The sequence below is a fragment of the Daktulosphaira vitifoliae genome, unplaced genomic scaffold, assembly GCF_025091365.1.
Source record: "Daktulosphaira vitifoliae isolate Bord-2020 unplaced genomic scaffold, ASM2509136v1 Scaffold_4, whole genome shotgun sequence".
NCBI classification, from domain to species: Eukaryota; Metazoa; Arthropoda; class Insecta; order Hemiptera; family Phylloxeridae; genus Daktulosphaira; species Daktulosphaira vitifoliae.
In genome coordinates, this window is record NW_026099575.1 from 28,721,644 (window position 1) to 28,745,944 (window position 24,301).

The following is a 24,301-nucleotide window of genomic DNA, read 5'->3' on the forward strand; positions in this document are numbered from 1 at the left end:
ATCATGTTATACATTAGACACAATGTTATAAATGCATACGTGTGTATGTGTGAGTTTATTTATTTATAGTATCATTTAAGTATAGTGTATATTAAGATAGAACCGATGGNGTAGTGTATATTGAGATACAACCGATAGAGTAGGTAATTGATTTGACACTATATTGTTTAAACCCAACTAAACGCTAAATTGTATATTCCCAAACAACAATCATATTATGTCAATTGTCACCGGAATTTCTGGTAATCATTTTCATTTTCTTTGCCTTTGCCTTAATCCCAACTACTTGGGGGTCGGCCACCCTTATCCTAAGCTTCCACTTGACACGATCTCCCACATCTTCTACGCTCACATCAGCTGTCCTCAAATCGCATTCCANGCTCACATCAGCTGTCCTCAAATCGCATTCAATAGCATCCCTCCATCTCTTTTTTGGTCTTCCTCTATCTCTTCTTCCTTCAACATTCATTTCTATAACTGTTCTTACAGCTTCCGATTCTTCTCTCCTCATAGCATGACTTTCTTATCAACCGCCCAACACTATGAACCATACATCACANACCGCCCAACACTATGAACCATACATCATAGCTGGCCTCACAATTTCATACTGAATTTAAAAACTATAATTAGTATTTATTCATATATTATATTTTTAAATCAAAGAACTACTAATCAGGATACAATTAAATAAATAAGAGTTGATGTTGCTTTTGGAATAATCCACCAATTTTTCTAAATGAAACACTATCTACAGATTTGCATCGAAGCGTTTCTTATGATAGTGATTTTAATCATTGTCAGATATCATCTATACTTGTCCCATCTAGGCCTCGTCCACACTGTGCCTCGACCCCACTGTGCTACCGTTTTTTATATTTTTAACTTAATAATGCTATAACTTTTTGGAAATGTATGGATAAGTAATTTTTTTTTTTATAGATGCATGATGTCTTTACCTATCATTTGGTATATTTTTTTATAAATCTGACTTTTTACCTGCCTACAGGTGGGGATTCAAAATGACAACATTTTCATAAAAAATTGACTTTTTCAATTTAAATTTTGAAAGTGTTCCGGAAATACTGACCTTTTTTTATATATCTTAAATTAAAGCTAATGTAACATACTTTATTATCGAAAAAAAAAATTTCGGACTTTACTTTATCTTCATGGTAAAAACAGACATTAAAGTTAATAAAACAAATACGAATTTTGTAAAAAAATTCTTTTTTATATTTTTAACTTTATAATGCTATAACTTTTTGAAAGATGTATGGATCAATATAATTCTTTTTTTTTATAGATACTTGATGTCTTTAATTATCATTTGGTATATTTTTTTGTAAATCTGACCCTTTATCTGCCCACAGGGGGGAATTTAATATGACAACTTTTTCACAAAAAATTAACTTTTTCAACTTAACTTTTAAAAATGTTCCGGAAAGTCTGACACTTTTATATATATCTTAAATTAAAGCTAATGTAATATACTTTAATTTGAAAAAAAAAAAATTTGACCTCTGNAAATGTTCCTGAAATATTAACACATTTATTTAATCTTAAATTAAAGCTTATATTATATACTTAACTATGAAAATAAAAAAATCGAAATATAGATTTTCATTTTGGTGAAAATGGCTACCGAATGCTATTTTTGTGCCAAAATTCTCGATTTTATATTTTACATTTTTTACTTTAAAATGTTATAACTTTTTGAAAAATGTATGGATAAATACAATTTTTTTATGAGAAATAATATTTTTTAATAATCCCTTTTTTATTCAGGATATTAATAAGAAAATAACAGATCATGTAACTTTTGGAATAATCCATCAATTTTTTAAAATTAAACACTATCTAAAGATTTGCATCGAAGCGTTTTTTTTTATAGCGATTTTAATCACTGTCAGATATCATTATACTTGATCCAACTATGCCACATCACCACTGTGCCGCGACCCCCCTGTGGTGGGTTTTTTTATATAATTAGTAGAATTCCGATAATCCGGCACGTTCGGGACGGGCTCCGTGTCGGTCTATTGGGCGGTGCCCTTTCTTTTTTTAGTGTAGGCTTTGCTATAAGAACAATTACGTTAATAATTAAACTAAAAATACAGTATGCAAATGCAAAAAAGTTTGTTCTACTGTTCTACTGTTGGATGCCGGATTATCGGACTTCTACTGACATCTACTGATTATCCAGACAGTTTAACTTACAGTTTATTCAAGTGCATGAGCATTTTATTTTTAGCACAATCTTTCTTCTTACCAACAAATTAAATTAAAGTCATCTATGTAAAATTACGAGTAATTATACGACTATCTGTCGACTTATTTCGGTTTAATTTTTTTTTTTTTCATTCGTCATTTGATTTGACATGGCTAGTCCTGATTTAATTTCTAACTTACTTTTGAACAAGTAACGAACTGACTTATTTTTAATTTTATTACTTTATTTTACTCATTTAACTTAATGTTAAATTTTATAAATTCAATATTCTTGCAATATGTACAAACTCATACTTAAATTAATATTATCATTATAATGATATCCCTATGCTTCAGTCGTTGGACTGGGCAAGCCAATTACAAATTTTGTTATTTTAGACTTACATATTTTTTGCATTTTTCTCTGGTGAAAAATTTGAACATTTGAATTTTATCACAAGGCCAGCCCAAGTTTTTTTTTTACAAATTTTGTAATTTGAATTTTCAGCTTGTAGCTGATAAACATTTTCTGGATATATCCGAAGAAATTATTTAATCGCATCATTGTGATCACATCATTTTTACCGACAGCTTTATTTTGTTAGTATTCACACTGCAATTTTATTTCATGTTATACTCATAANCTTTATTTTGTTAGTATTCACACTGCAATTTTATTTCATGTTATACTCATAATGCGGTAAATGAGGTAAAATTAACTTAAATATCAAGTTCAATCAGATTATTAGATATTAATTAACTTACCAATATTAATGATTTCATTTATTTTAACTCTATTCTTAAGTTTAATGAAAATTATAGTCATATTGAAGGTTACATAATTTTGTTATTCAGCTGAATTTGATTTTTTTTGTTGGTATTGACATAATATTTTCTATTAATATTTAAACCATCCATGGTATTTTTATATTTTTTTGACTGGTGCGATTAATAGTTTAACTTACCTTAATTATTTTATTGTTTAACAGTACAATTAAATATTTTAATATCTAATCCGTTCGTGCTACAAACATTAACAATCACGTGAGCCAAAGACCGGATTTCATTTTTTTGTTGTCTTGACTTTTTTGAATTGTTGTATAATTGATATTTGACAAAATTTCACGTCTCACTGTTCTATTTTTGCTATAAATTTCGTTTTGACTTAAGAAATCAAACTATCGTATTTGATTTTATTTTTAAATTTTGTTTAGAGTGTTTACACTCAAATTCTGTTTGTTTTTCGTTCCCACGGTGAGGGTTAATCAAATTATTCATAACTTGACCTAACTAAACACATCTGCTGTTTATTTTTATTTTCTTTATAAAATTTTTTTATTCTTTTGATAGTACAGTAGTAACATTTAAACATAAATGACTTTTTTTTCAAAAACATGAAGTGAAAAAAAAGTTTTAAATAAAGGAGCGGTCAAATAGGTTAGCCTTTATTAAATGATGAATACAATATTCATGTTTGAATAGATAAGGTAATAAGTTAATTAAACCATATTTGTGTACTATAAGTTATTATAATTTTTTTAAACATAAAATTGAAATAATTCAAAATTATAAAAAAATGAATTTTTAAAAAAACAAGTATTAACTTTCAATTATTATAGGTCTAATTATCATTATTCAAACAAATTAAATTTTACTTAAAAAGTTATAATATAAGAAACTTGTAATTTAGAAAAAGATATAATTTACAAGACTTAGATACAATATAATTGAGTAGTAATTATTAAATTAATCACAATAATATTATAAAAACATATATATATATATATATTATATAAATAGATATTAATTTATTTTAACATTTTAAATGTTTAATTATAGACCCATTATTATTTTAATAATAATATTAAACATATTTAAATATTTAAAAAAATATACAATAATTTTTTAAAGTAATAAAACTATGATATTCATAACTTAATTTTACATTCAACACAATGAATATAGCACAAAAAAGTTACTAAAATAAATTTAATGGAGATAATGGTCATGGCTTATTAAAATAATTTCTAGATTGTCATATAAAATCATAATATAGTAAAAAAAAGAGATTATTTATAAAACTTAAAAAATACATTCAAATAATTAAGAAATTCAGACTAATTTAAAAATAGAGAGACACAAATACATATACATATAATAGTGATTAATACACTATATTACAAATTTATAAATATACTTGAAATACTTTTTATAATATAAACATCATACAAGCACATACAATGAGATTTATAGATATTGTACACATAAAATATTTAAAAAGTTATAAGTACATAATTGTTGACACAAATGGAATAAAATATCTTTGGGAATGTTAATTAAATTTTAATTTATAAATTATATTTTCATAAAATAGATTGCTCTAACATAATTTTATCATAACCATTTGAAGGTGGATACGAAAATTTTTCCAATATAATATCTAATATTGCACCATCATCCACTAAAAAAAAAATAGCATAGTAAATTTATAAATAAATCAAATAAAACAAATTAATTTATTCAAACATAGGGATACTTTTAAAATAATAATAATTTTTTATTTTAACTATTTTTGTGAAATTATTTAAAATAGAAATTTGAAAAATGCACTTTTCTACTATACACAATGATAGGTTTATCACAAACAACTCAATTACTCTTAAAATAAATACATTATTGAAAAAATATTTTTTTATTACTTTTATTTGCATATATTTTTTTATTTAATAGCTAATAGTTAATTTTTAAAATAATTTTTATATCTAGGCGGTGCCAGTGGCGTGCCCAGGAATTTTAAATAGAGAGGGATGTCTAACTAATAAGTATTAATACAACTAAATACATTTAATGAGGTGAAAAAATTAGAAAAAGATTAATAAAGGGGCTTTAGAGGTCAAGTCTCATTAAAATATTTATTATTTTGTGTTTTGTATGATATGATGTAATGTTGTTATACAAATATATAATGTAATAATTACAACTTTATTCAATTATTGCTGTTAGGTGCTAGAAAAAAACGCAATGGGAAGGGATATGACCCCAAACGCCCCCCCTGGGCATGCCACTGGGCATTGCAAAGAATAATGACTAGTGATAAAAGAACAGCACCCACTCTTTACCTCAAGTCTTCACTTTAAATTATTAATAACTTGTGAAATACTGGTTTAAAAGGTGTTATCAATCAGTCACTTTTTTTAATAGATAATTTCCCATTTTATAAGCTATTTAAATATGTAATTTGCCATTTAATAAAAATAAATTTAACTCTTGTTTAAGCTAAAAGAATTCAAAAATGTAATTATTAACTAATAAATCATGAAATATTTGTAAATAATTATAATATTTGAGTGGATTGTTTAAACATTTTAGTATATAATCTTATGAAAAAATTCTAAACATAGTAATAAATTATTTTAATCAATATTTTATGATCAAAGTTGTTTCCCAACATTTTAATACAATTTATTATATTTCAAGAAATAAAAATTTAATTTAAATTATTAAATAAATAAATAAATTTTTTTTTTATGTAAATCTGTTAATCACCAATGGTTTAACCAAAAATAGTTTCTAGCTATAACATTTTAAAATTAAAATTTAATCTTCTGATATTTTAGAATACATTCAGGTACTACAAGCATTACTAAGAGGAGCTATTATAGAACCTTCACAGGGACTAATTATTAGTTGACCAATTGCCTATCTTATAAATAAAAAATCATAAAAAGTACTTTTTAACTTAAAGTTACATTTGGTACGATTTTTGATTTTGTGTTTAAGTATTTTTACTACAAAAAAAGAAAAATTATATCCAACTTTATAATTGAAAAAACCCAGCAAAAAGGGGTCGCAACATGGCATAGTTGAGTCCAATATAGATTTAATCTAACAGTGATTAAAATCACTATCACTATGATACAAATATGTAGATAGTGTTTAATTTTAAAAAATTGGTAGATTATTTCAAATCAACATGATTTCTTATTTCTTTATTTATATTCTGATTACAAGTTTTATAATTTATGAGTGTAATATATGTATAAATATTTATTATAGCAATTAAATATAGTATACTGAGGCGCTGGTTTAGGCCGGCGCCTTAGGTATTCGTGTTTATGTTTTTGTGAATTATTTTCCCCCCTCGCAAAGTCCTGCCCCCACCACCACGTGGTGCAACCTGGGCAACGGATCCGGCTAACGGGGAAGGCCACACCACGTTGTGAATCAGCTCTTGATTAATTTCGGGCTGATTCACAATGTGGTGGTGTGAGTTTTAGAGACGGTATGGACCATTCTGAAGTAATACCTAACGGTAGTTCCAGGGTGGTCCACACTTATGCCGGTCGGGAAAAAAAAAATATAGTATGAAATTGATATTTAATAATTTTAAATTTTAATTTTTATAGAGAATTTATAAAAATTTATAAAGTAGTTATTACTTATATAGCGATCGTATATATAAAAGTTGAAGGTCTTGATGCAATATTTCAAAAAAAAAAATTGTATTAATCCATATATTTTTCAAAAAGTTTTAGAAATATAAAGTTAAGAATGTAAAATATAAAATCAAAAGTTTTAACACATAAATAGTATGAAGTAGCCACTTTCATAGTGAAGACAAAATAGAGTCCGAAATTTTTATTTTCTAAATACAGTATATTACATTAGCTTTAATTTAAGATATATATAAAAGTGTCAGTACTTCAGGAACACTTTCAAAAGTTAATTTTTTGTAAAAAAGTTGTCATTTTGAATACCCCCAAGTAGGCAGGAAAAGAGTCAGATTGATAATAAATAATAAACAAAATGATAGGTAAATACCTCATGTATCTATAAAAAAAAAATTATTTTGATTTGGTTATTTTTAAAAAGTTGAAAAAATGTCGAAAATTTGCGATTTTTAAATTTGTAATTTTTTTTGGAGATTTTCCACATTAACGGGTAACGACGGAAATTTTTTCAATTTTTAAATGTAAATTTTTGATTAGATACAATTTATGATCTTTTAATATATCGTTGAAAGAAATTGGTTCAGTGAGAGTTGAGAAAAAGTGGTAACAGACACAAAAAAAAAACACATCATAGTAAAATTAATACTTTCTCCACTTAAAAAATTAAAAACTAAAATTATTTTGATTACTCTTCTACTATTTATTACAGTACATTTACCAAATAACGCCGGATACACTGTTCCTCTTATCCCTGTAATTGGTTCATTAACTGGAAGACCATTAATTGAATAATTCAATTCAACATGATCATAAAAAACACTCTAGAAAAAAATTATTTTTCATACAAATTAATGGACAATTTTTATTTAGATATACTAACAATAATATCACCCTCGTTTATATTATTATCAATAGCTTTTATAACTTGCTGACTGTGCCTTTGTGCACCATCATTACATAAAACCCAAGAGTATTGATCATGACCACCTGGCGCTTTACTTAAGTCTACATCATAAGAAGCTAAACCAACTCCCCAAATACCTACAATTATTCAAATTTAGATATATTAAAATACACATATAACTTATTATTTACTCTATGCTTACCAGACTGTTGTACTTTAACTTCAAAATATGATTTATTTTGCACTAATGGAGCAGAACATAATACACCACCACTTCCACAAATTCTTGTACCATTTTTAACAATTACTACTTCATTGCCTATAATAAAGTAAATATTAAATAAAATCAATAATAATTATGTTAAACAGACCCATTCGACTAGTATCCAGACTGATAGAATTTAAATCAAGATTTGCTATATGTTCTGTGTACTTTAAGCTATCAAAGCATCTTTTAAAACATGATATAACTGAAGCCATTAAGCAATCAAACTAGAATTACTTTAAGTACAAAATTAGAATTAATTAAATGATAAGTCTAACAAATGTAACCAAATTCAGTTTATTTAGTTATCCCTTCGATTATTTTATTGTTAACAGTTATCAATAATATTTCGTTAAATTGATAGTTATGTGATTGTATCTTTACACCCGATAAATGCTTAAATTGTTTTAACATTAATTTATTTATAAAATTCAATAAGTCAAACCAGATAAATACTTCATTTATGAGTTAATAATAAAAATAATCCATGTGTAATAACTCCCTTACTATAAACCCAACCACCTGATGCAAAAATTAAAATTTACGTTAAATAACCGCCACAATATTCTTTAGTCAAGTTCAATTTATGTCATACAAAGTATAAAAATTATACTATCATTTTATTCAAATATTAATTTTTTTATTAACTCTTGTTTACTAAGGATAAATAGTTACATACCTTAAGAAAAATTATTATATTCAACATTTTAAAAATTTGTGATTAGAGAGCAGATTTATAAATTTTGTTAAATTATTCTAAATAAATCATCATCCAGTACAAATTTGTATTATTAGGATTGAAAACAAAGTATTGTGATCTAACTAGAGTTAAAGGGATTAGGGGGCATTATTCCTTCCTAAATTAATAAAACAAATTTGCACAAACTTGAGTTCTTTTAAAATGGCTAAAACAAAATTTATATAATCATATTAATCCACACTTTATTTATTATGTATGGAAATATTTCATATTAAAATATTAAGTAGATAAAACAAAAATAAAATTTCCAGACAAAAAAATGGTATTAATTAGAAAGTATGAAAGAAGAAATTAAAATCTCTTCCATAAATTTAAGCTAGAAAATAAATACTTTCAAAACTACTAATAGGTCAGAAATTATCATTTACACTATAAAGATTTGTATAGAATTTAGAGGAGTTCAGCTTCCATTTCATACTGATTAATAATTATAATAAATAACTATTATTATAATTCAAGATTCAATGTATTTTTATTTATTATAAAAAACTTTAAGAAATTAACATAAACTTAGAATGAAAAAATAACATACATAAATTATAAAAATAAATAACAAAACTATAAATATATTATACTTATACATAATACTAAAACAAATTATAAAAAAAAAAATGTTAAAAGTTATTAGCAGTCTCTTTAGTTCATTCATTTGTCCATATCTGAATGTTACATCATTGCATTTAATAAAAATTTTAGAAGAAATATGTTTAATTAATGTACTTTTTGTTTCATTAAAACCATTTGCCTAAAACAATTTTTTTTAATAAATACATAATTATTACACCATTAACAGATAATATTTTTTTCGTTGAAAAATAAATTAGACTAAATAAAAATTAATTGATTTCAATTTATAATTAAAAGGAACTAAATATTTTAAGCTTGCTAATATACCTTAATTCTGAATTTTTGTTCAGGATATCTAATGCACTAGTGAACATATTGTTAATCACTCCCAAATCTCCACCATTTTTAAGAAGTAATACTATAATATCAACATTGCATCCATTAGAGCAAGCATAATGCAAAGCACTACTACCACTACTATCTTGTTTGTTTATGTCACATTTTTTGGTACTTAGTAAAATTATAATACTTTTGTGCATAAAATTCTGTACAGCTAAATGCAACGGAGTAAATTTATCACTATTAGTTTCTGCATTTATATCTGCTCCATGCTTAATTAACATATTCAATATACTATTTTGTCCATACATGGCAGCTATATGTAATGGCGTGTAACCTTTAATATTTGCACTATTAACAAACATGCACTCATTTGTACAGTGATTCTCATCTTCAATTTTTAAATAGTACTGAGCCAACCGTATATCTCCATCAGTTATTGCAGTTAATATTTTATCTATAACTCTTTGTAAATTGATTACTTCAACACTTCGCTTTCTAACACATTCTATGCTATTTTTTTTCAATGCTGAAAACATATTTATCATTTTTAAATTATGAGCACAATCTAAGCATGTTTGTCCTCTACGATTACACAATGTAGGATCACCTTTATGTTCAAGTAAAATTTCAACAATATTTGAATAACCCCATTTAAAACACAAATGAAGTGATGTGTTACCTTGATTATTTTGAACATTTATATCAAAATTTAAATCAGAAAATTCCATAAAATAGAGTAAAGCTTTCACACAAGCTTCATGACTATTTAAACAACATAAATGTAAAGGAGTATTTCCTTCATTATCACCACTCATTATAGCTTTATTATGCAATAAAAATAATAGAGCATTTTGATGTCCTCTTAGGGCAGCATAATGAACAGGTGTTCGCATAAAGTTATCCAATGCATTTATATCTGATTCATACTTTAATAGTAATTCAATAACAAGAGGATTTCCATAAAAAGCTGCAATATGAAGAGGTGTAAGACCCTGATCATCTTTAAAGTTTACACAAACTATTGGTTGCATTTGTATTTGTTTCATACAGCTATCACACTCGCACAATGGATGACACATTAAATTAGACTTTTGACTTTTTACATAGTTCAATAATTCTTTGATCTTTTGATAATCTCCATTACGAATTAAATTATATAAATTATTAAACTTTGAGTCATTCGAATTAATATACAATTCAATTTTAAAATTATATGTCTTTATATGTTCAATAGCTGCTTCTAAACAGGTTAAATAAAAATTGTCATCATATTCTTTGATACCACTCATTGTAAAATGCTTCATGAAATGAATTTGTGCATTCCAGTTAGATATTTTACAATGTAAGATAAGATTTACTAATGCATTCAAAAGATTGTCAACACTAAAATGTTCATTTCCATTAGATAACATTAAAAATGTATCTTTTAAACATTTATATTTTCCAATAATAGACTTATGAATATTAAGTTTAGATAATTCACATCTGGCACTTGGTATCACAACTTCTGTATCTTTATCAACTTCTAAGTCTAGTTGAACATTTGAGTAATTTTGAATAAGTTTATTTAACATTGCATCTTCATTTGCTACATAAATATTTACATCAGTTATTAAAGTAGTATACAGTTTATTAAGTATATAATATTCTATAACTAATTTTATATTATCCCGAAAAAAGTTGCCACGATGTTTAAAATAATCACAGGCTCTTTTAAAACACTTTTTATACAGAATATTAATTTTTTTTTTTTTTTCATCTATATGCATGTTAGAAAAATCATTGGATACTAAGAAGGTATCAATCATAAATCTTAAATCTTTTAATAGAACTTTGTTGTTTTTAGAATATAAAAATATTGAACAGTCCCTCACAGACTTTATTACTATTATATCTTCTACGGTAGAAGAACTGGTTAATGGCCCATCAATACAAATTATTTTATAGCTGAGACCATCTTCAGTATAACAAGTTTCAATAAACAGTATATTGACTGTTCTTGTTTTATTTTCAACATTGCATTTAATCGTTTTATTATTAATTGAAACCTGATGACCACTAAGTGTATCAAAATTCAAATTTGAATCTGCCCTAGGTTTCAGAATATGATCATTAATATCTAATTCAGAATATATATTTTTTGAAAAAGAACCTTCTCTTGGGATACATATGAGCCATTCATTCTGAATTGCTTCATAAAAACTATTTTCATAATGTTTGCAAAGGAATATCAAAAATTGATTGAGTGAAACATCCTCATCATATCCATGTTCCATAATATACATTTAAAGAAATTAAAACTTATCTAAAATAAAATAATAGATATATTTTTGTATATAAATAATTAAGTACGAGGTCAACAACAATTTACTTTAAACCATAAATTTCATGTACTTATTATAATATGACGAACGATTGGAGATTAATCTTGAGAACAAAAACAATTAATCACAAAACTGCAATTACATGTTGTCATCAATATTTGGCATTTCAAATTATAACTTAAGAAATATATGTTCAAAACAAAATATTTCAGTGTAAAATTACGCAACAATTGTTGTAATGCTTATCAGTATAATGAGTTATCAAAATTTTTTTAAAAACAATACGCATTTAACTAGTTTTCATTAGCGTGTATCTAAAAAATTATTATCAATACGAGCGATATTTATCGATGTAAATAATTAAACAAAACATCTTAATTGAAAATTTTAGTGTAATTAAGAAACATATATTTTTAATATTTGGATATCCTAATGATTTTAAATAATCTTATATAAATGCTTAGATTTTTTAATTTAATTGATTAATAAATGAATATCTGAAAAAAATCATATGTCTAATACTCCAAAATCTCTACACTCAGTAAAAATTATTGTTTTTCAACAATATTAACTATGAATAGATTAACAATATGTAAAAATTTAGTTGATTTTAAATATTTTATGAGAGAACACAGTTCTAACGAATGGCTTGCCCGACAAAAGTCGGATCCATATGTAGAAAAAGCTAAAATGAAAAATTATAGGTAATAGTGGATAAAACAGAATATATACACGAGTTTAAAGTTAATCTATTCTTAAAATTAATTATATGGGTATATTAATTTTAGGTATTTCCGATTTCAGGTGTAGAAGTGCATTTAAATTATTACAAATAGATGATAAGCATTCTATATTGAAACCTGGCCAATGTGTAATAGATATTGGTGCAGCCCCAGGAAGCTGGACTCAAGTAGCAGTATCAAGAATTAATTCTGATTCTCAGTGTAAGTTTAATTGAAAACATTTGTAGCCACATATTATTATTGTAAAATAAAACTTAAAAAACTGAAGTCTTGAAGTTTAGTTGAGTAAGAACCAGCTCATGATGGGTATGTAAGCAGTGACAATTTCATTGAAGGGTGTAAGATACCAAATTTATTGCCAACAGTCAGCAAAATTTAATTATCATCCCTCTATAAATAATCTGTAAAATTGCCTCCGTGTATAAAAGGCAGAACAATCCCTCACAAATATATTTCATTTTCTTTTTAAAAGAAAAGAAAGAACTTGTTCACCAAAAAATTAATCAATTTTTCACCTAGACTGGATTATTCATACGAACAATGCTTCACACAGTTTAGATATTTATTTTTGAAACAAATTAAGAATAGAATAGTGATACTGGCTGGTACAGTACTCTTGATAAATTCTTTTTTTTACACTTCAAATCCTAAGCCCAAATAAATTAGATCAATTATTTACAATATTTTTACAATTATATTACAAAAGTAACATAGAGATATTTCTTAAAATTATTTTGCTGGAGAACTCCACCTTAGTATTTTATCTGTTTTTTGACGAGTTTGACATTCATTACTTGTTAGTTGGGGTTCTTGTGATTAAGAAAATATGTGGCACCTTATTATTGTAAGTGTTTTTTGTTTTCAATTTTTTTTTACACAACCAGCTTTAGAAAAACCCTGATACTGTTGTTAGGCATTACTTTAGAATGGCCCATGCCGTCTCAAATAGTCACACCATTATTTTAACGTGTTCTCCCCTGTTAGCTGAATCCCAGAGTAGGATCGTTACCCAAGCTGAACAACGGGGAGATCAAAAGTTGGCAATTAATTTACAAAGGACATATAAAACATAAACACTTAATTAAAGAGAATAAGATTAGACTGCAGCGCCTTTTGTTCATAAATCCACGCTCGCACCCGAAGAATACATGCAATATATTATACACTTATTCCATGAAATCCTGACAGTAGTAATGGCCACATTTAAATAAGGTAGAATAATTCATTTTTAATGTATTTGTTAATGGTATTGAGTTTCAGAAACCTATTGCATTGATAATATTAGTAGTTAATATTTCCCTGACAGATAAGTCTGTGAGACTTGGAGATTATGTCTGCTTTGTGATCTTTAATAGTATTCTGTAGAACACTAATAAAGGTTATAATTTACTTTATATATTTTTATAAATATCAAGCATTCCTTTATTTTTAATTAATTTAATTTTGATGATAACTAATACTTATTTTACAAGCCAATTAAATGTTTTTTGTCATTTATTTATTTATTTTTTAAAGGTAATAGACTACCTGTTGGTTTAATGATTGGAATTGATCTTCAACAAATGTTTCCTATTAATGGAGCAATTTTATTGGGAAACTGTGATTTTACATCAACTAAAACATGGGAAAAAATAAATAAAATTTTGTGTGGACAACTTTTAGATGTAGTAATGAGTGATATGGCTCCAAATGCTACTGGTGTTAAACATCTAGACCATGATTTGATAATAAAAATGGCATATTCAGTACTGAAGTAAATCTAACTTTTTTTTTAACTTAATGTAATAATAATGCATTGGTAATTTACCATTTCAATAATTTGGAAATAGATTTTCCATTATTAATTCAAAGATTGGTTCAACCTGTTTGGTCAAAATTTGGGATGGCAATCAAAATAAAGAACTAGAAAAATCTATGCTAAAATTCTACTCAACTGTAAAATATGTAAAACCCGAAGCAAGTCGATCAGATTCGGCAGAAAAATACTTACTTGCACGGGGTTTTAAAGGTTTAAAAAAATGTTAAATTAATAACAAAAATTAAATAAAGCAATAAAGTATTTAGTACACAATATTTTCAGTTTTGGTGCTAAAACTACACATTGCATATTCTCATATTTTTTTACTATTTAGTAAACAATTAAATAGTTCACTTTTTTTTTTAGTTTAATTTTGATTAGCTATTACATGTTTAGCTAAAGTTTTGTTATATTTTTAGTACTATTAATGATGTTTATTTGCTATACATAAAATATAGTTGGATCACCGTGATATATTGTAAAAAACATATTTTTATGAAATAAATTCATGTTATTCAATTAAATTACAATGATTTAATAAATAAATAACTATTCTATATTTTAATTTACTTTCTAACTTCTTGTACTCATTATAAGCAATCAAACCAACTAAGTATCAAAAAGTAATGATGTAGTAATATTTTTTTGAAGTAAATATGTTACGTAATTATAAAAAATTTCAGTGAAAAAAATATGTAAAGAAATATTTACTTAAAACAATAAATGTTATTTAAAATAATAAAACACTAAAAAAATTTTATTTATTTTACTTTTATGTATATTTTTATTATCTTCCTTTTGTTTGTTTGTTTGTTTTTTTTTTTTTTTTGAGATAACTAAATATTTTGAATGAATACCTTACTAAAATATAATTAAAATTACATATCTTCCAACTAGTTAAATTATAACATTTAAAATCTAAGTATATATGGTTCTTAATTTCCTTGCATTATTCTTATGTGTACATCAATTATTTTTTGTTACTATAGTAACTGAATGATACTAAAATTTCCATGGTACCTATAATAAACTTTATCAATAATTTGAATATGTTTTGTTAATGTAGGTTTAGTTAAATTACTAGGTATAAATTACTACATATCTTATTAAATGTCAAGAAAAATTTTGAAATATGTCTTCAAAATATACTTTTTATCATCTATCAAACAAGCAATCATCTGGTTTAAACTTAACAGAAACTCAAGATTTATTATTTAAGTGGTATTAAATGACTTCAAATAGATTAAAAAATTTTAAATATCTAAAAACCATTTTTTATCCTTTTTATACAAGGATTTTTTAAAATTATTTGCAATGTTTTAACTGTACCTACATTAATTTTTTATCTATTATTATAGGTCAATGAAGAAATGTTTGCAAATTACTTATTATGCATTTAATCAAGAATTTTCTGATAGTGACGTGAATCAGTTTATACTAGTTAGAACAACAATTTTTATTTTTAAAAACGTTATTCTTATTAGACTGAAGTAAAATAAAATTTTTGAAAGCCTAAATTTGTTTACCCACATTTAAAAATCCTCTTTTTATACAATAATATTTTTAATTCTGAGGTGGAGATAAAGCCTTTTATATATCTCTCCAATTCCTGTCTATGATTGTTTAAATGGCCTTCATTTAAATCAATTTTTTCATTCATAAGAACTTTTTTTGTGAGCAACGATAGTTTAATAAGAAGTGCCCTTCTACATCCTACTTCTGTTCCGTTACCGATTTGGAATTGCCATTTAAAAAAAACGTATTTTAATGTGTTTTATAGAATTATGTGTTATATTAAATTTATAAAAAGAAAATGTTTAAATTTCTTTTATAATAGAATATTACGTACATAGTAATAAAAAGTATATTTTAGGGTAAGGGAAAATTACAATTGGTACCCTCAAATATTTTACTATAGTCGAGCATATGGATATAGTCTAATATCTATAAATTTACATATATAAACTTTTTAAGGAGACCATTGAAGCCAACCCAACCTTTACTTGATTCTCCACTAATTTTAAGTAAATCGTATACTATTTTTTGTTAATTAATAAAAAGTTTGCAGACATCAGTTAACGTAAATAATTTTTTAACTATGTGTTAAAATTGTATTTTTTAACTACAATTTCTATGAACAAATAATTAACAATTTTTAAAAAATAGAAAAATTGCATATTTTTAAAATTTTTACTGAATATTAAATTAAAATAAATAATAGTATTAATTACTATACTAAAATACGCCTTTAAAATTAAAATTAGTAATTTTGAACTATTAATGTATGTGTAAAATTATTCTTTTTATAAAGCTTATTTTGTTAAAATTACAACTACACAATTTTAACTTAAACATGATTTTCTTAGGATTTTTTTCAAGACAAAAATGTTACTTGTTTATTACAAACCAGTCCTAATATATTATTAGGCAAGTATGTTTTTATATATTATAATGTTATTTAACCCATCTAATGTTATAATAGGTCTGTTAAGTTAAAATTTTATTTATTCTATAGATTGCGAAATCACAAGAGTTAAAGTAGAAGAAATCTCTTGCGTCATTACTTCAATGGATTTCTTTGATAAACTATTAAATCCAATTAATAATATCGTTTCTCATGGTAAAGATAGAGAAGGAAATACTTTAATCCGACAGTGTGAGGAAGTCTCGAAAAATGGAATTTATATAACTAATGTTTTAAAAAAGGTTCAATTACAATATTTTTGTAACATTTAATAAAAAATCGTAAAATTACATTTGATATTTAGGTATTATTAGATGACGAATGCGAAGAATATTCTTTGTATAACAGCGAAGAACGAGAAGAATTCATTTTCAAGTTATTGACCCATTTTGTAATTGGTGGAACGTGGTGTCAAGATGATGTTACCATTGAACCATATTTAAATACAACAAAAAATATTTATAAAGATTTAATTTCGTAAGAACATTGAATTATTCTATCACGTATATTTGAGTGTCCCATTGAGATTTTTGTTGAATTTTCCTAGCACTAAAATAAATTTATCTTTTTAGAGATAGAAATTTATTTATAAGTGAATAAACTAATAACTAACAATAGATAGCTGACAGCTAAGGTGGATTACATATGCGGAAATAAGGAAAATATTTTGAGGGAACTAATATTTTTTTTTATATAAATATAGCATGAGCGCTTTACCTCACACACTCCCATTGTGTGCATTCCTTGCTCATTTAATATAAGTTATAAAAATTACAGTAATAATACCACATTAAATCTATAATATTACAATTAAATCAATAGCTTCATTATACATAATGACATAAGTAATAACATTTAGAAAAAAACAGAAAATTCGTATATTTTTGTCAGGTTATCAACAATTGCCAATATTATCTATACATTAAAAATATTTTTTTAACTAAAAATAATATATTAGAAAACTAATTTTAATTTAAAAATTTTTGTGAAGCAATCTTTAAAAATGCTGCACAGTGGGGACGTGGAATAGTTGATTAAAAGTACTTTTATAAAAAACACTTACATGCAAATCTGTAGATAGTGTTTAATTTTAAAAAATTGGTGGAATATTCCAAAAGCTACGTAATGTCATATTTCCTTATTTATATTTCGATTAAAATAAAGTATGTCCAATGAAAGGGGGATATAAATTTTATTTCTCATAAAAAAATTGTATTGATCCATACACTTTTCAATAAGTTATAGCATTCAGTAGCCATTTTCATTGTGAAGACAAAATAAAGTCCGAAATTTTTTTTTTTATAATTAAGTATATTACAAAAGCTTTAATTTATGGTATATATAAAAGTGTCAGTATTTCCGGAACACTTTAAAAAGTAAATTTTTTGTAAAAAAGTTGTCATTTTGAATCCCCCTCTGTGGGCAGATAAAGGGTCAAATTTTTAATAAATTTCAAAATAAAAGTTTTATAATTTATAAGTGTAATATATGAATAAATATATATAATAAGTGTAATATATATAAATATATTACATTATTATTATTATTATTATAAACTATATTCTATAAGCTTTAATTTTATATATATATATATATAAAAAGTGTCAGTATATCCAGAACACTTTAAAAAATTAAGTTGAAAAAGTTCTACTTTCTATACGCATTTTTAAGTTTTGAACCCCCCTTGTATTAAGGGAAATGGTCCGATTTAAAAAAAATATATATCAAATGATAGGTAAAGACATCATACATCTATAAAAAAAAATTATATTAATTTGGTCATTTTTGAAAAAGGTATGGCAGTTTTAAGTTTAAAAAAATTGAAAATTAGCGATTTTTAAATTTGTAATTTTCTTGGAGATTTCCACCATTTACAGGGAACAACGGAAATTTTTTAAATTTTTAAGATTTATGTCTTCGTTTTTGTGATCTTTTAACGTATCGTTGAAAGAAATCAGTTCGGTGAGAGCTGAGATAATGTGGTATCAGACAAAAAAATAATAAAAAACACATAGTTAAATTAATACTTTCTCAGCTTCGCATCTCAGCTAGTGTTCAAATAACCAAAAATGTATGATTTTGTTGTAACACAAAATTAAAAAAATCGAGGTTTATTAAATTTTTAGTGGTTAAATCCCTCTATTTCCGTCAGAGTTAAACTGACTAATCAAGAGAAAATAAGAATTTTATAAGAATATTTTTTAAATATACAATGCATGACGCCATTAATATGGTCCAATTTGTTTTAATTTAGAGTTGAAAAAAATTTGGAGTTCAATAAAATATTAGTGGCATCAAAAGTGTACAATGTAATGGCATTTAATTCAAAAGACGACATGGTGTATCCTAAAGGATTTACAGACCATTTTCAAAATAGTTTTGTGTATTTAATAATTAATCGTAAAACTCGGACAGTAACATTATTTGCTCATAACGCAGGAAATACCATTTATACTTGATAAGAAATTTATCTATTTAATGTATCTGCTTAATGATGGCTCCAATGTAACATCAATGTTCTTTTTTTACTGATTATGAATTGTTCAATTACAATTTTTGATCTTTGAAAATATTAACTCTTTATATAAATATTTCATTTATTAAATAAAAATATAATTTTCAAAAAACAATTAAATTTAAATTAATTAGCAGATAAAGATTGATGTATTGTGCTATGATCCATAACAGTATATTCGTTAAATAAATCTACCCTTAATAGGTCGAAACATTTTTTAATATTTATCAATTGATTTTATTTATCTTAGAGTAATAAAATTTTATATTAATATCATTGACAAAATATAAATATTTATAGATCAACATTCCCTAAAACTTCATATTAATCTATATCTACATCAATGTCTTCCTTGACTAGTGCTAGGTTCATATAAAGGAGGGCTACATTTTCTCTCTGAATATATTAAGAAATATTCGACCTATCAATTTTTACTCATATTATGCCAGTGACATTACATCAGTGTTAGAATTTATTTTATGAAATGGTCCATCATTCTTGAATTTAATGACAAATAAAAAGTAGTTACAGTATACTAAAGTGGCTACTCCAGTCTTTATTATGGTTTAAATAAAAATAGGTAATTGCTATAATTTTGTTTATTTTTATAAAACATAATGAAAATACTATAGCTATACTTTGTTATATCTGATAACATATTTTAATTTCTTTAAATTTTACAAAATATTCACAGTTAAGTCAAATTATTAGTATAATATACATTATGAAAATGTAAGAGAATAAGGGAGTTCCTACTTCAATTATATATATATTTTTAACAAACCAACAATAATTTTGGTAAAAACTAAAAAAAGTCAAGATTGTAATAACAGTTCATTAGAAATGTTTTCAAAGTTAAAGTCTATTCATGTGCAAATTGAATTTCTCAAGAATAGACGTAATTTAAAATTTAATAAAAACAAAATGAAATTGAAAATCACTATTTTATTAATTTAATACTTTAACAAGTTTTTTTTTTAATAAAACCTTTATCTATATCTTTCACAAATAAATAAATTTTGACAGATTTCATTGTCCAGCTGGCTGTCGTTGTTGCTGTTGTTCTTCATTATCCACCAAATAAGTAAGAAAAGCCGTGAACAAGAATATACCAGTCAATATTCCTAAGGTGCCTGTAGATGTGTATGAAAATAATGTATAAAACTGTAGTCTTGCATACCACAACAATGAAATAATAATTGTTATTAATGCAGATAATAGCGTTGCCAAATTCCATTCACGTTGGACTGGTCCATTTTGACGTGGCCCAAGATGCCCAACATTAGTCTGAGGTTGTTCAGTGGTATTATGATCTATAGGATCAGATGATTGTTGAGCATTTGATGATGATCTGGGTTGATGTACTAAACAATGCACAACACAATTATCATGTAAACCATAACTAATTAAAGAAGCTTCATCGTCATGTAATACTTTGCCTTGAAATATTAGACGTACAATTTTATTAGCAGATAATTCACTACTAAAATGTCTCCTAAAATCAAATTTCAAACTTTAGTCATAAAAAAATTAAATATGAAATTTATTACCTTTTAAATACACCAATATTTTCTTGAAGTCTACCTTCAACAAGGCGGCAGTCATCATTTAAATACTTGAGACGTATTCTTATAGAGTTTTTGGAAGTCTCTGATTCACAAGCATTATTATCATCACAACTTTCTTGACTAGAATTTGTAGATTGTATTACTGTTTCATTTATTGTCACTTCATTATTTTTAGCTGTAGTATTTTCATTTTTAATTTGAGAAATGTTATTTTCATCTGTTAAATTTATTGAATTTGAAGTACTTGAATTTGAAGATACTTCTTCAGCTGTTACAGCTAAGTAACATAAAAATTAGTTGATCAGTTGAACATAAACATTTTAAAGATATCTTAAATTGAAAATAATTATTTAAAAATAATAACAATAAATATTAATATAAATAGATTAAATTCATTTTATTTCTGTAGCTACAATTACATCACTCACTAAAACACTTAAAACTAATTGTGTAACTATTTTTGCTTTTTTTAGAATAAATAATGAGTTATAAGTCAAATTATAATTTAATGTATAAGAGTGAACAGATTTCACCTTTTGTAAGATATTTTTTAGAACAGGTTAACATGTTTAATACTACAGTAAACCCAAAAATAAATACAAATCTCTGCCTTAACATTAATTACATACAAAAAATTAATGCTAAAAAATTACCTATCAGAATTCTGAATTATTTCATCTTTAGACTCGTCTAGTCTAAGTATGGGCGGTAAGTACTTAATTAAAAATATACTAAATTAAAACAAGTTCGAACATTTTTAATTTTACAAAAATATTAACTTAATGTAACTAGGATTAATACCTTTAGACATCAAAGAGTAATTTCGCTATTTAAGTTATCATGAAATTCTTATAGAATATTTAAACTGGTTTTTAGACACCGGTGTCTCATTTCTCATTTTCTTATCTATTACCATTTCCCAAATTTTCATACTATGACTCATAAGCTTTTGCCTCTATAATTTCCACACTCCTGTATGTTATTTTCAATACTATTCCTCCATTCATTTGGAATTTTCCCTTCTAATAAGATTTTATTTAAAAGTTCCTTCAACCACCTTATGCCAACACCACTTAATATTTTCCATACTTCTACTGGCACTTCATGTGGTCCCACTGCTTTATTATTTTTCATTGATACCACAGCCTCCCATACCTCTTTCTCACTAATTAAATCTAACAGTCCCTCATTTCATGATATATTTTATAATTTTATAAATAAATATTTTGTTTGAATAAATTACAATTCTTATAAATTTTGATACAACTTGATATAATGATGATGTGCTCAATAAATTTAGGCAGCAAAAGTTTTAAAAGCAGAATGGTTAATTTAACAAAAAAAATAACTCTAATTATAAAATTAAACTGCATAATTATGTAACTCGGAAAACTGAATAAATAAATAATACCAAATGTAGTAGTCGGTATATTGGGTCATCAATATGATGCATAGAGGCAAGACGAGACAATATTTAAAAGGTATCACAATGGTGGCGTAGGTCGCAAGGCTTAGTATGTCACAAAATGATGTAGAATTATGTCAGTTTACTAACAAAAAACAAAAATTAAAATTATTGTAATAAATTTACTGGTGGACTTTAGAAATGCATTTCATGGGTCATATGCAGGCCACGAGTTGCAAGTACTTGCTTTAACCTATATCCAAAGAATACTTTCACAACTCCATGGTAAAAAAAGAACCTTCCCATTACCTGTCTTCAATGAGAAATTGGTGACCTAAAAGTTATTTTTTCCTAAAGTACAAAAAACTTTTTTTGGTCAAAAAGGACAATTTTAATGTCATAAAATATATTTTTATATTTATATTCATATTCATATAAATGTATGATACAAAATTTATTATTCAATACAATAGCAATATTGTATAAATTATAATATTATAATACAATATAAGAAAAATCAAACAATATTGTTATATAAAATAATATTATTGTGAATGATTAGTATTAAATGATGCTCAGATTATACTCTAGATAAAACTATTCTCTTTCCAAAAATGAAATTTTACAATACTTTTTTTAAAAACATTCTATACTGGTTTTAACCTCATGTGTCAGATCCCTGCTATACAGGGTTTCTTATTATTAAATTTTACTAAGCCAATTCCACGAACTTCATTTGCTGTAACTTTTGTTTTTTTTAAAGTTGCCACAGATGATTTTTGTAGTTTTAACACTTTTTTAGCATAATACATACAAATAAATACATAATTTACAAAATCATCATAAAAAATCTTTAAATAGAAGAGGTTTTTATAGTTTTTGATAAAGAAAAAGAATAATTTTTAAAAGAATTTCTTTTAACTTATATCTGATACTTAATTTGATTATATCATAATCAGATAGTAAAACTACTTTTTAATTAATTAAGGAGAATTAATTTTACTAATTAAATCAACCCATCATATATATATATATATAAAGGTATAATTAATGAGTTATAACTTTACCAGCTTGTTGAGAAGTAATTACAGGAGTTGGTCTGTCAGCATCATGATGCCGTCGTCTTGTACGTCTTTCTAATATGAACACAGCTCCACGGAATAATTGCATTTCTGCTACTTGAGTGGACATCCATAGTAATACAATAAGAATGACAAGAAATAAAATAGCAAAAAATTGTATTACTTCATCACCAAATCCTTCAACCAATGCCATACCTATGCAATGTTTATTTGATAATATTACATAAATTATTGTTGCTATACTCAACTTACTAAAAAAAATTTAACTTCTGTTATTTTACTGTAAATTTTATATAATTAAATCATTTTAATAAATAAAATGGATTAGTTACGTTACTAATATTTTACTTGATTTCAAGGTTAACTAAATAAATGCACTAACTACAATCGTACCGTATTTTTCATAAAATTACAATGAATTTCTTTTTATCTAAATTAATATATTCAAGGTAGATCAAAGAGCCCCTGAGCATTATGAAGGACGCATTGTGATAACGTTACTTACAGCTAATGTTTAATGCACAGATTGTTCATAAATGTAAGAATATTTTAATGATGATAACACTACTAATGATAACGATATCATGGTTAGAAACAAAATAAACTAGAGTATATTTTTGATACGTTCATCCTTCCTATTATCGATATGAATTCCATTAAGAAGGGGCAACTTCACAGAGATATATTATATGAATGCTAGGTATATGAGTATTGAATAATTATATTCCGCTATCGTAATATAATTATTCAACATATAATTGAAAAATAGCATCTATGCTTTTTATGTATCGATATTTCGATATTTTATATTATTGGCTGTTATTAGTGTGCTATTTTTTATTTTATTTGATATATTAAACTCTGTATTTACCACTTCTCCATTCTCATAAAAGTACACTAAA

The 24,301-nt window shown here is 24.9% G+C and overlaps 4 protein-coding genes across 13 annotated transcripts; 1 reads left to right on the forward strand and 3 right to left on the reverse strand.

Annotated features, from left to right (window-relative positions):
* Positions 1-4,204: 4,204 nt before the first annotated feature.
* Positions 4,205-8,165, reverse strand: LOC126906212 (SPRY domain-containing protein 7). The gene is made up of 5 exons (XM_050686594.1): positions 7,938-8,165; positions 7,769-7,885; positions 7,543-7,703; positions 7,381-7,483; positions 4,205-4,672 (listed from the first exon to the last, which is right to left on the reverse strand). The coding sequence occupies exons 1-5, from the start codon at positions 8,044-8,046 to the stop codon at positions 4,575-4,577; spliced, it is 588 nt and encodes a 195-aa protein (XP_050542551.1). The 5' UTR covers positions 8,047-8,165; the 3' UTR covers positions 4,205-4,574.
* Positions 8,166-9,051: 886 nt separating this feature from the next.
* LOC126906189 (ankyrin repeat domain-containing protein 27-like) lies at positions 9,052-12,060 on the reverse strand. Of its 3 annotated transcripts, none has more exons than XM_050686543.1 (2): positions 9,486-12,059; positions 9,052-9,336 (listed from the first exon to the last, which is right to left on the reverse strand). In XM_050686543.1, exons 1-2 carry the CDS (start codon positions 11,783-11,785, stop codon positions 9,303-9,305), a joined length of 2,334 nt encoding a protein of 777 aa, XP_050542500.1. In that variant the 5' UTR covers positions 11,786-12,059; the 3' UTR covers positions 9,052-9,302. The 3 variants fall into 3 exon arrangements, with proteins under 3 accessions (XP_050542500.1, XP_050542498.1, XP_050542501.1); XM_050686541.1 differs by lacking the exon at positions 9,052-9,336 and having other exon boundaries at positions 9,350-11,805; positions 11,872-12,060; XM_050686544.1 differs by lacking the exon at positions 9,052-9,336 and having other exon boundaries at positions 9,350-11,591; positions 11,653-12,060.
* A 119-nt stretch (positions 12,061-12,179) lies between these two features.
* Positions 12,180-19,992, forward strand: LOC126906206 (rRNA methyltransferase 2, mitochondrial). Of its 6 annotated transcripts, XM_050686578.1 has the most exons (7): positions 14,440-14,575; positions 15,432-15,586; positions 15,724-15,805; positions 16,732-16,792; positions 16,881-17,071; positions 17,134-17,306; positions 19,084-19,992. In XM_050686578.1, the coding sequence occupies exons 2-7, from the start codon at positions 15,498-15,500 to the stop codon at positions 19,286-19,288; spliced, it is 801 nt and encodes a 266-aa protein (XP_050542535.1). In that variant the 5' UTR covers positions 14,440-14,575; positions 15,432-15,497; the 3' UTR covers positions 19,289-19,992. The 6 variants fall into 6 exon arrangements, with proteins under 6 accessions (XP_050542536.1, XP_050542537.1, XP_050542542.1 ...); XM_050686579.1 differs by lacking the exons at positions 15,432-15,586; positions 15,724-15,805; positions 17,134-17,306; positions 19,084-19,992 and adding exons at positions 12,180-12,528; positions 12,629-12,768; positions 14,083-14,320 and having other exon boundaries at positions 14,397-14,575; positions 16,881-17,005; XM_050686581.1 differs by lacking the exon at positions 15,432-15,586 and having other exon boundaries at positions 14,456-14,575.
* Positions 19,993-20,269: 277 nt separating this feature from the next.
* Positions 20,270-23,985, reverse strand: LOC126906204 (transmembrane and ubiquitin-like domain-containing protein 1). 3 transcript variants are annotated; one of them, XM_050686576.1, is made up of 4 exons: positions 23,905-23,985; positions 23,385-23,594; positions 20,895-21,189; positions 20,270-20,839 (listed from the first exon to the last, which is right to left on the reverse strand). In XM_050686576.1, the coding sequence occupies exons 2-4, from the start codon at positions 23,590-23,592 to the stop codon at positions 20,374-20,376; spliced, it is 969 nt and encodes a 322-aa protein (XP_050542533.1). In that variant the 5' UTR covers positions 23,593-23,594; positions 23,905-23,985; the 3' UTR covers positions 20,270-20,373. The 3 variants fall into 3 exon arrangements, with proteins under 3 accessions (XP_050542533.1, XP_050542532.1, XP_050542534.1); XM_050686575.1 differs by lacking the exon at positions 23,905-23,985 and adding an exon at positions 23,652-23,898; XM_050686577.1 differs by lacking the exon at positions 23,905-23,985 and adding an exon at positions 23,793-23,883.
* Positions 23,986-24,301: the final 316 nt, after the last annotated feature.